Source organism: Neopsephotus bourkii, unplaced genomic scaffold (assembly GCF_033783945.1).
Source record: "Neopsephotus bourkii isolate Nb327-2 ecotype Australia unplaced genomic scaffold, CSIRO-AGI_Nbou_v1 NB_1820, whole genome shotgun sequence".
Classification (NCBI taxonomy): Eukaryota; Metazoa; Chordata; class Aves; order Psittaciformes; family Psittacidae; genus Neopsephotus; species Neopsephotus bourkii.
The window spans coordinates 3,911,226-3,923,512 of NW_026902293.1; the positions used below are offsets into that span (position 1 = coordinate 3,911,226).

The 12,287-nt window shown below is 37.7% G+C and overlaps 1 protein-coding gene across 8 annotated transcripts in view; it reads left to right on the top strand.

Moving 5' to 3' along the window:
• The window catches only part of CHD7 (chromodomain helicase DNA binding protein 7), a 136,049-nt gene that overhangs the window by 108,162 nt on the left and 15,600 nt on the right, over nt 1-12,287 (top strand). For all 8 annotated transcript variants that reach the window (XM_061342815.1, XM_061342818.1, XM_061342817.1 and 5 more), the window contains 9 exons: nt 166-421; nt 5,022-5,232; nt 5,747-5,942; nt 6,140-6,307; nt 6,954-7,133; nt 7,410-7,520; nt 7,606-7,811; nt 8,766-8,965; nt 9,556-9,715. In XM_061342815.1, coding sequence (XP_061198799.1) covers nt 166-421; nt 5,022-5,232; nt 5,747-5,942; nt 6,140-6,307; nt 6,954-7,133; nt 7,410-7,520; nt 7,606-7,811; nt 8,766-8,965; nt 9,556-9,715 — 1,688 coding nt within the window. The remainder of the gene's footprint in view (nt 1-165; nt 422-5,021; nt 5,233-5,746; nt 5,943-6,139; nt 6,308-6,953; nt 7,134-7,409; nt 7,521-7,605; nt 7,812-8,765; nt 8,966-9,555; nt 9,716-12,287) is intronic.

A 12,287-nucleotide genomic window follows, 5' to 3' on the forward strand; every position in this document is an offset into this window, starting at 1 on the left:
ACAACGAGCACTCTATGTAGATTGTCGAGGAAGCATTTTTTTACATATGCACTCTGCTTGGGATCTGAGGTAGGAAACAAGGATTTCGAATTGAGGAAATTGAAAAATAAGTATTTGAAGCCTTACAGTTTTAATTCAGTTATTTATCACATGTATATTTCCTAGGTGCAAAAACTCCAAGCTATTTTGAAGCCTATGATGCTGAGACGTCTCAAGGAGGATGTAGAAAAGAACCTGGCCCCCAAAGAAGAAACCATCATTGAAGTTGAGCTGACAAACATTCAGAAGAAATACTACCGTGCTATTCTTGAAAAGAATTTCACATTTCTTTCCAAGGGTGGAGGTCAGGCAAATGTACCTAATCTTTTAAACACTATGATGGAACTAAGGAAATGCTGCAATCATCCATACCTTATTAATGGTAGGCCTCCTGTTTTTCTCCTCATTTGAAAAATGGTTGTAAGGAAGTTCAATAAGTTGGAAATTCTATTCTAGTGTGCCTTTTTATTTATTCACTTACTGTAAGTAGAAAAAGTGAGATAATGTTTAGGTTCTCTTAGGTATGGCTGTATCTGCCAGCCACGACAGCATTGCTTTAGAGGACAGCTGTAGTGCCTTTTCCCAAGGTTTCTTAGCCCCGGCAGAGTTTGTGTTGCTGTTACCAAGTTTTCCTTTCTGTTAGTTCTGACAAACAAGACTTCAGTTACCATGAAGGTTGTTGGATGTTGGCATAAATCTGGCAGTTTTTTCTTCAGTTAGAGTTAGCTGCTCTTATTTTCTTGCCATAGAACATTATGAGATAATACCTGAAAGCTTCTGAATAAAAGCTGTGGGGTAAGAAATGATGACCAGTCTGGATTTCTGTGGCCACATGCTGTCAGTTCATTTCCTAATATAACTAGTCAGGAAAAGATTTGTATGAATGTCATCTTAGACATTAATGACAAATACTGTTTTCTAGAGTGATGCTGTTGATTTTAGATCAGGATTATCTGAGGTGAGTAGCATAGAGTCATAGAATTGGAAGGAACCCACAAGGATTGTAGAGTCCAAATTCCTGCTCCTCACAGGACTACCTAAAACTAAATCATACGACTTAAGAGCCTCATCAAGATGCTTCTTGAACTTTTGATAGTCTTGGTGCCGCAACCACTTACCTGGGAACCCTGTTTCAGGGACTGACCATGTGATGAACCAGCTAGCTATAGCTGTCTGAAGCATGCTAAACTTGTGTGTGGTGGTCAAATCAAATCTGCCATTTGAGGATTAACACAAGCCTCCATACACGGTTGCATTCTAGTAGTTTCTTGTTTCCCAGCTCCTTTTTCTTTTTGTGTATAATTTATGCTATGGTTGGTTTAATGCTGGTTATAAGCTGCATGATGAAAGACTGTTTTGTTGAACAGCCATATGCGATTTCTTTTTTTTTATTGTATGACTTCCATATTGCACTGCTTATGGTTTTTTCTGTGACATTTTTTGTTTAAATGGGGGAAAGAATACTTAAACTGATTCACAAAATGACATCTAATTATACTTCATGTGCAAGTAATTATTCCAAAGACGTAATATAGGGTTACTCCAAAGTACTTCCACTCAGCCATGCTGGTGGGCTACTCAGTTTCTAAACTTGGATGAGCTACAGTTAAATAGTCTGTGGTTCTGGTGTAGGGGTATTTTGTTTGTTGGTTCTTTCTTTCAAGTATACTCAGCTACTTCAAGTTTATATAATGAGTTTACCAGAAAATAGTTCACGAAGTTCTGGTTATGAGCTTCTGAACTTTATACTTCTCTGTTTCTTGGTTTTCAACTAGTTTTAACCTTGCTATTATTTTTCCTTATTTCATATTTGCTAAAAGAAACAAACTGAATATTTTGCTGCTACTTTGTTTTGTCAAATAGAGTTCATGAATAATGCTTGCAGTGTTGCCTACAGCAGAGAGTTGTGGGCTTTTTTCCTCACAAGTCTTGTTTAGTGTCACCTGCTGAGGTCCAGGTGGCTATATGCAGAATTTCAGTTATTTTTTGATTAATGTATCTGAACCCTAATAAAGGGAGATGGGTTTGTCTCTTGAATGCTTTTGCCTTTATGACATTATTGTGACTTTTGAACATTTGGACTTGCTTGGTGTCATGCAGCAACATGACACCAAGGGTCAAGCCTTCATATCTGAGGGAAAAGCAAATCCTGATGGTTATTAGTGTGGAAATGGAATTACACAAACACATCCTTTGTAGTTCTAGGACAGAAAGCACTCTTACATACCGTAGTTGTCAGAATCTGAAGTTTTCTCTTGTTGATTGATTAACAGCTTTGTATTTAGTGGTGGCCCAAGTTTATTGTAGTTCCGCTAAGAAGTCCGGTGCTGGTAGTGCAAGATGTTGCATAACGCTCTCCTTGTGAAGCATTTGTTGCAGTAGCAAGTTCTTGAGACTTGACTGCTTTTATCAAAGCAGTTAAGCCTCTGAATCCTTCTTGTTTTCTTCCAAGTTTACTGTTTTTGTGAGCATGCAGTACTGGATTGTGTGCTGGAATATGCAAGTAGAATGGTGTATGTTTGGTTTTGCATAATAGTTGCAAGCGAGTCTTATAGATCATCTTCATTTAAGAGCCATAGTAGATTATATGGTGGAAGTAGTATGGTAGGAGTTGAATGTGGCGTGGTTTTATTCATTTATTTCTTGATTTGTAGATGTGTTCTGTGGAGAGGAAAATGGGGGTAAGCTGAGACTGTCTTTGAGTAGACTTCTGGGAATTACTACATTTTGTGTATTCTCCAACCAACTTGGGCAAAGCATTGTCTGTTTTCTTAGAGCGGGACTCCTTGTTTTATCTGTAGCAATTATTCTCAACTTTTTATACATCATTTCTCTTTTGTCATCTCCAAGAGCCAGTCATGGGAAGTGCCTCTGTGCTTACACATCATACAGTGTTGAACACAGAGAAGGTTTCCTGCTCTATTCTGTATGCCCTCTTGAGGCCTCTTACCCTCTTCTAATTGGGATTGGAAGTGGGGGCTTCCCTGACAGACCAAAACCACATTCAAATGCCTTCCTTTCATCCCCTACTGAAAATAACCTAGGACAGGAACTCATGTTACAGACCCACAAGTAGTACATCAAGTAATTTTTGGGTAATGAGCTTCTCGGTGTACGTCACTTAATTGCAATTGAAATGGAACTGAAAAAGACAGAGTGGTCTTTATAGGGTTTAGCCAAGATAGGGTTTTTGAAAGAGCAGATTTTTGGAGGTCATGGTCTGTTATGGAACTGGGTCCTGCCAAGACCAAACGATACTGAAAGTACACTATTCATTAGACCTGTTTGTGGGTTTATTGTGGTGTGTTTGGCTTAGGTGGTTTGCTTTTGCAGATGCTGTTTGCATATTGGTTTACTTAGTAGTAGCAAAACTTAAATTTGGATATCACAATTGAGGGAGAAATAAATGATGTAACCAAGAAAAATCACTGAAGTTACTGTATATGAACTACTTGACAGCCTGCTATATCCTGAAGTTATGTAAGCCTGCTACAGAATCTGAGATGTGCTACCGAAAATTCTGCCTATTTTGCAAGGTGGGAAGTGATACGTTTAAAGGGCACTTGAAGGAGTGTCTGGCTGGATTTATTTTTCTTACGTACAAACTGTTTAATGCTTGGAGTACGGAATCCAGCTAAGGAAAATTAAGGGATGTAAAACTGTGTTCAAGGGTAGTCACATCTTTAGTCCATTGCATTCTGTAAAATCTAGTAAGGCAAATGTATTGAGTATAGGAAGCAGTCAGCCAGCCTGCTTAGGGTGGTATCTAGTTAAGGCACCACATTACAGTAGGCACTGAACCAGCAACCGCGCAGGGAGGGTGCATTTGTGTGTTTGTTTACAGGCATCTACTTGGAACTGGGATACAAGAGAGATGCTCAGCAGAAGCCTGGCAGTAGCTGTTGTTCCCTCCTCCTCCAACCCTCCCACCTTTCCTTGTGTTACTCAAAAGCAGTATTGATGCTGAATATACAAACCAGAAATACCTGATAAACTACGTTTTGTCAAAAAACAAACAACACGCCCGCACAATCCCATCAACAAGAAAAGAGAAACTGAAAAAGATAGCTCAAAAAAAAGGGTTTACTTGAATATGAAATAAACTTAGAATGAAGATTCTTAACCTTTTATATAGCCAAGAATAGTAATCTGATAAGTCTTGGAGTAGTCCACAGATGGTAGAAGTGACCAAGACTAAAAAACGAATAAAAGCACAGAAGTGGTTGAAAAGAAACTGAATTTTAGTCTTCAGGTAGTGAGCAGTACAAGGAAATATTTGCTGCTCTACATAGTGTTCATAGGTAAAGAGAATGGCAAGAAAGAACTTACATACTCTTTCCAGAATTAAATATTGGATAGCTTCATCAAACTGAGCAACAAAAAAATACATTGTGAGAACAGAAAGTTAAATAGAAGGTAAAAATAATAATGTTACAGCTGCTTATCCTCTTCTTATCCCCTAAAGTTAGGTTTTTTTCATTGTTTGGCTTTTTGATTCTATAATTAATAGTGGAAGGAGCAGGTCCAGGTCATGCATGTGTTGAAGCCTGGTTGTGATTCTAGAGCTCAGGCATCAAATGTGATTTCTATTTCTTATATTTTCTTGTGGAAACAAGATATTTTTTCCTCCATGTTGCATTTTTAAAAAGAGCAGAAAATGCGTTGACCTTTTGGAATATGGTTTACTTTTTAGTCTTCTTTCTTACTGTTTTTTCATTATATTATGTGTGTCAAATAGTTGTATGAATATATTCAGGAAAGGGTTTAATCCTGTTTAAAAGGATGAATGCTCAAAGTTACTTTGTATTTATGCTGTATTTGCGTGCATGTTTACTTTAAATTTAAGCCTAATATGTTTTCTAAATGTTTATTCACATGATGCTTACAGCATTCCTGCAGTTTCTGCAGGGCATTGAAGGCAGGCGCGCTGTTGATAATAAAGCCCTTTGCAGTGTTCCTGTATTGCTGTCCAATCTTTGCAGGTGCTGAAGAGAAAATTTTGGAAGAGTTTAAAGAAACACACAATGCCGACTCTCCAGATTTTCAGCTCCAGGCAATGATCCAGGCTGCTGGCAAGCTAGTACTGATTGACAAGCTGCTGCCAAAACTGAAGGCTGGTGGCCACAGGGTGCTTATCTTTTCCCAGATGGTGCGCTGCTTGGACATACTGGAAGACTACCTCATTCAAAGACGGTGAGAGCAACAAAATAATACAATTCTAAATAAACTGTGCTTTCCTCAGTGGCCACTGTATTTAACCTGTGAATAATCCATATTGAAAAGGGATGAAATTCAAACATGTTACAGTACGTTCTGTAGTGATCTGATACAGGGAAAAGCATACCTGTAAATTGCAAGTACTGAAATTTTTCTTTTGAGTGAGTACAAAATGACCTCACATGGAAAGCTTTAAACCTTTTCGTTTACTACTCAGTAAAATGTTTTGGTGGCTGTAGAGATTTTTAGCTTAAGCCTGAATGTTTATTTAATTCCTTGGAATGAAAGTCTGTTCTTTACCAAAGGAAGCAAAGGAGGAGACATAGTAGTGTGTCTTCCACTGATGAAGATAGTGGATGCAGGAGCAGTCACTCAGTTTGTTGTAGTCTTTTAACCCTCTAGTAGCATATTTCCTTTTTGTTTTAATTGCATATTCTAACAAACAATGCCATTGCAATGAAGTTCTCCATATAATGCATCTATATTTCAGGTACCCGTATGAACGAATTGATGGCCGAGTAAGAGGCAACTTGCGTCAGGCAGCTATCGACAGGTTTTCAAGACCTGATTCTGATAGGTTTGTTTTCCTGCTGTGTACAAGGGCAGGAGGTCTGGGCATTAATCTTACTGCTGCTGATACCTGCATCATTTTTGATTCAGACTGGAACCCCCAAAATGACCTCCAGGTAATACTACAAGATCATTTTATTAAAAATATTTCTTTGCCTTTTTGTTGTGAAATTTTCTGCACCTACAAGAGAAATTATCTGCTGTGCCTCTCTTGCAAGCATAAAGATTATTACTTACATTGAAAGCAATTACTTTTAAAGTAAGTTCTCTGCATTGATTTGTCACCTGTAACTATCTGTCTTTGTTTCTCCAGGCTCAAGCACGATGTCACAGAATAGGGCAAAGCAAATCAGTGAAAATTTACAGGTTGATAACAAGGAACTCTTACGAAAGGGAAATGTTTGACAAAGCTAGCCTGAAGCTTGGCCTTGATAAGGCTGTGCTACAGTCTATGAGTGGAAGAGAAAACGCTACAAATGGGGTGAGAATTAATATGCTAACATGCATGATCAACAAATCCTATGAAAGCACAACACTTCCCTTGGCTTATTTGTATGTAGGTGGAGAATGGTTTTCAGATGGGAGTATAGCATGTATTTTAAAGTAGGGTTAATTAAGGACAGGGCTACCTGAACCGGCTCAGCCTATCTAATGGCTCATTTATTGCCTAAAGCATGCAGGTGGAGTCATGTTCCCTCAGTCCACATCCTTTCTCATCATTCAATCCTTTACATTATGTTCATCCCAGCACTTTTTGGAGTTCTTCTAGTCATGTCTTTATGATGTAGACTTTTTGCTTTGTACTTCTTTCGCTTTAGCTCTTTGTCAGTTTAGTAAGTTAAATCTGTGCCCAGGAGGAATTTAGCAATCATAAGAGCTGAACTAAAGGGAGTCAGTGACAATGAATTATTAAATAGTTTAAACCACTCATATAGCTTCACCCTAAGAATTTTGTTGTTTGTATTCTTCTTTTAAAGGTGACTTCAGCATGAATGTTTAATTGACCGATACCACATTATCATAGAATTTCAGTTCTTAAAATGCTAAATAGGAATACCGTCAGTCTGATTATGCTGTCACATGTACAAAAAAACTCAAACCCAACCCCCATCTCTTACATGTTACAGGTGCAACAACTTTCTAAGAAAGAAATAGAAGATCTTCTTCGAAAGGGGGCATACGGTGCTCTGATGGATGAGGAAGATGAAGGGTCTAAATTCTGTGAAGAGGATATTGATCAGATTCTCTTAAGGCGAACACATACGATTACTATTGAATCTGAAGGAAAAGGCTCAACATTTGCGAAGGTGTGCATTGACATTCAGAGGAAAATTAATAAAATGTGACCAGGGTAGATGGAAGTAGTATTAAATTGCCTTCTGTGTCAATGTACTCATCTTAGGTATTTCCCTCACAAGTGTTGTGATATGTGTATTTCCAGTTCTGATAATTTCAAGGCTTACCTTTTTTCTTTCTTGAAATTACAACTTCATAACTCCTAAGTATTTTATTTACTGGTGAAAATAGATAGTCTTTGTAGCATATTGTTAAGAAACCAACGCATTTGTTTTCACATTTGTTAGGCTAGTTTTGTTGCATCTGGGAACAGGACAGACATTTCCTTGGATGACCCTAATTTTTGGCAGAAGTGGGCAAAGAAAGCTGAGCTGGATATTGATGCTTTAAATGGAAGGGTAAGAGCTTTGCAATAGTTCCCAGTACAATTAAATTGAAGATTTTCCCTCCTCCTAAAGTTCTATATTTTCACTTTGATTATAGAATAACCTAGTTATCGATACACCAAGAGTAAGAAAGCAAACCAGACTCTACAGTGCAGTCAAAGAGGATGAACTGATGGAGTTTTCAGACCTGGAAAGTGATTCTGAAGAAAAACCTAGCACAAAGCCCCGTAGGCCTCAGGACAAATCACAGGGTTATGCAAGAAGTGAATGTTTCAGGGTGGAGAAGAACTTGTTGGTTTATGGGTAAGGATATACAAGTTAAATACACTGATTGTGGCTACAGAACTGAAAATATGGAAATGATATATAGTAAATAACTCATCCATCTCTTGGACACATTCACAAAATCTCTTACTGTGTAAGCTTTACCTCAGCACACTGTATACATACCAGTGAGATTTTAAGTTGATATATGTATATATAAGTTGTGTATATATATATGTGTTACTTAGCTAAAAGTATCTCACAGATGGCTATGAGCTCATCGGTAATAGGTGTAGATTTGTAATGCCAGAATATTTGTTAATGGTTTCTCGTAGCATAAAGAATTCCTGAGTTAGCAAGGATTAATCTCTCTTTTCTAAGTGTTTTGGAGAGCAACAAAGTGTATGTGTAAAGAACAATGTGGTTGTGAAATCAACAGTCAATCTGGAGGTTTTCAACATAGATTCTGGTATTTTGGGGTCACTTAAATTCAGCTATTTGATACTTTATATTTTTCCCCATTGAAGTTAGCAATTTGAGTTTTATGTCTTTGAAAGCAAGTAGCTATATTTGCTAACATGGTGGGCTTCAGAATGAGTGTCTTTATTTTAGGAAGTTGTTTATAACAATTGTTAATAATGGATTTCAGGATTAAAATAAGAATGATTCCCCAAATACCATGATTGTAGGTATTGGTTGAATTTCCTATTTGTAGCTTACTGGGACCATTAGAGTTAAACATATGTACTTTATTATTTTGAGTGTAATCCAATTGCAGCTTTACGAGCAGTGAATTTATTGCCTGTTCTGTAAAATAAACATTCTTAACCCTTTGGTGGTGGAGGTTGGCTTCCCTGACGTAACCTGCAAATGCAAAATACATTGGTGCTAACGCAGGAGGTCCCAACTTGGTACCAGGAGTTAAATTGAAAGTCAGCAATTAAAACACCAGTCAGTGCCCTGGCTGTTATATTGAACATGTTTTTCTTATAGCTGGGGTCGGTGGACTGACATCCTCTCACATGGGCGCTATAAACGTCAGCTAACAGAGCAAGATGTGGAAACCATCTGCCGGACTATCCTGGTGTATTGTCTTAATCATTATAAAGGGGATGAAAATATCAAAAGTTTCATCTGGGATCTGATCACTCCAACTGCAGATGGGCAAACTAGAGCTTTGGTTAATCATTCCGGTATGTCAACTCGATCAAATAATGTTGCTAGTAAATAGGAAGGAATTGCTTCAGTTGTGCTATGTATTTAGTTTAAACTATAGCCATTCTGACATGTCATAGGATCTTGTCAGGTTTTATGAGTAAGGTGGGGTTTGACTTGGTCTGTACTTAAAGGGCAAGTCTCCCTTGAACACTTTGCAGTGTTCATTTCCATAAATCAGTTTTGAACACGTATTCCAGAGTGATATTTAAGTGGCATCTACTGCTGGAGTTAATCTCTTTCAAATTGCCATAAATCAGAAAGCTTGTTTCCTTATGGCCATTAAGATTCATGAGAGTTTTTACAAAAATATTTATATACCACCGTTTTCGGGCTGGCACTTTGAGTTTTGAACTATTCACACTTAAATTTGCATGAAAATTTTGGTTTATTTTTGTTATTTGCAATTTTCTGTACTGAATTATGTTGCTGTTCAGTTCTGGGGAGTGGTGTTGGCCACAAAGGAATAAATATAGCAGTGATAGCTTTAGATGGATGTTTGTAACGCAGTTTGGGGTGAGAGCTTTTTCTGTTCAGATTGTATAAGAAGTATTGGGGTTTTACGTAGGTCTGTCTGCACCGGTGCCCAGAGGGAGGAAGGGCAAGAAAGTAAAAGCCCAGAGTTCACAGCCAATGCTGCAAGACGCTGATTGGCTCACAACCTGTAATCCAGATGTGTTATTTCAAGAGGACAGCTATAGGAAACATCTCAAACATCACTGCAATAAGTAAGTATTAATAAGTATTTCATTTAGAGGGGTTTGTTTTACTACATGCTTTTGAAATGCGCGCAATTCTTTTGAATATTTTTAATAGGACACAGGGGCATTTAATGCGATGAAAAAGCTGTTATTACTTTTTAATTTGGGGATAATCATCTTACCAGATATCTGGATACTTCTGTAAGCTCTTTATGACTGATCAGCACAGTTCTGAAGAAAATGGTTTTCTACTTAGTAAATAATGATGGAATCAGATGAGGTTATTCTTTTTACCATATAAAGGAAAGACTACACTAAGTCGATTTCTCTTGACAATTGGCTGTCTTTAAACAAAAGCTTTTTTTATTTCTTACCCTTCTTGTGGGGTCCTTTCAAGCTGAAGTCCTTTAAAGTTCTGTTCTTTAGATGTTAAAGTCAAATATCCAGTTCCTAGTTTCCAGAGTATCACGTAATAGAATATTTCTTCTTTTCTCCTTCTCTGCTTTGTTTGGGATAAAATATATCACTGAGTTCTCTTACCTGAACCGGTGCCCCGATACGATTTTTGAAATTCTAAACATATTGTTAAACTTGAAAGCCGTTGTGGATAAAGATCATTAGATGTTACATTGTTTTATTTTTGCAGAATGTCTCTTAAGAGCCTCTGTTACATTCCTCTGGCTTTTGTTTTGTAGTATCTTATTTTTGTGTCAGCTTCCTTTGACAGCATCCTGGTTCTCCATCTCAGTTTTTCTTACTGTGTTTTTCATTATAGACATTGAACCTAACCCTTGGCCCAAAACTACCTTGCTTGGGGGCTGGGGAGAGGGTATTTGCTTTGGGAGTTTTGGGGGGTTTTGTTTTATTTCAGATTTATACTCCTCATTACATATATACCATACAGATGTAGTGCAGTGTAACTGAAAGGTCATAAATTACTTTTGTGGTTAATATATATTGTGACTTACTACTGTTTATTGGAAAGAAATTATTGATTTTAAAAGTACCTGTAACCTGTCAATAGGGGGTGTGATGTGAAGGAGGAAAGGCATTTAAGGGGTTTATTAGCTCATTTCCAGGTGCTAAGCAAGCTTAATTCTCAGCTGATGAAAACAGGTACTTATAGAATTATATTAGCAAGTGCACTTCCAAATAAACTGCTGATTCTTTCTGAACTGTTACTCTGATCTGTTATTGCATTTTACTTGCTCTTAAAGTAATTAAATTCTTCCCTGTAACATTATTTTAATCTCCCAGCTAACATGTCTTCATTACTTGTTCTATCAGTTTGCAGATCAGATTTAAATTCATTTTTAAAATACTGGTTCTGTAATAACGCAGTAGAATAATTACCAGGATCAGGAATACTCCTAAATGTGCAAGAGTGTTTTCAGTTGTAGTCTTTTTCCTTCACTTCCCAGATCCACCAGGACTAAGTGAATTGTAGAAGCACCATGTTTAGCCCAGGTAAAAGCAAACAGAGGTGAAAGCCAGTTAATAATCTTAATTTCCTTCAAAAGGTACCGGTAGCAGTTGGCTTTAAAAGAATTGGCGTCCTATCCTTATGCAACATGTATGCTGGTTTAGTGCATAGGACTCTGAAAGAGCCTCTGGTTTTTGGTTGATGGTGTTTCTTTTCCGGCTTCTCTTCTTTGGCTTGATGTAACAGCTGTTATTGCTTAATACTAAGATGATAGAGACCCTTAACAGCTTATTTACATAGCCACACAGGGAGCAGGGACGCCTTACTGGTCCCAGTTATCACGCATACAAAAAGAAGCATGTCTGACATGTTTTGAATTGCAGACATGACCTTCATTCAAATCCCTGCTCTTCCGAGGTTTGCTTGGATAACACGTGTAAAACCGGGTATTGCTCTGGTTGCATCTGATCTCTAATGAGGAGCTCTCAAAACTGGTGGTGGTCTAAATTTTTCATGCAAGCGAGTGATCAGATTACTGCTTCTCTGGTCACCCTTGCTGTTCCAGGAGCAGCAGCAATTCAACAGTTGCCGTGATGAATTTGGGTACAGCGAGAGGGCAGGCTGAGTAATCTCCATTTTAGCTAGTACTGATTCTACTTCATGAACTAGGCAGCAGGGGGTGCCCTGATTTGGGCAAACATAGGAGAGCGGGATTATTTTCAGGTAGATATTTTCTACAGAGATGACCTCTTTTCTAGTCACCTTGAAAAGCCAGTCTGCCATGTTCTCTCCTGCCAGCTTCAAGTGTGACCACACCACCTGACAGCACTTCCAAAAATGACTGTAGTATTGCAGAAATAGGGAAGAAATAAACATGGGCAGTGGAGATTTTTGACTTTCTCATAGTAGTTAGGCTGTGCACAGGTAAAATTAAATAGCAGTTTGAACTATAGAGTAAAAATAGTTAATATCTCCCAAGGGAAATGGGGGATTATTTTTTTCCCCCCATTCTTGGAAGCAAAAAGTTGTATAATCTGAAAAACCTGACATTCCATATTGAGGGTTTATTGTAAGGTAGTAAAACCAGATTTTATATCTCGTTTATTCCTACAACTTCTGATGTGCTTCCAAAAATGGTATTAAGGCAGCAGCTGAGGAAATTTTATGAGATAATGA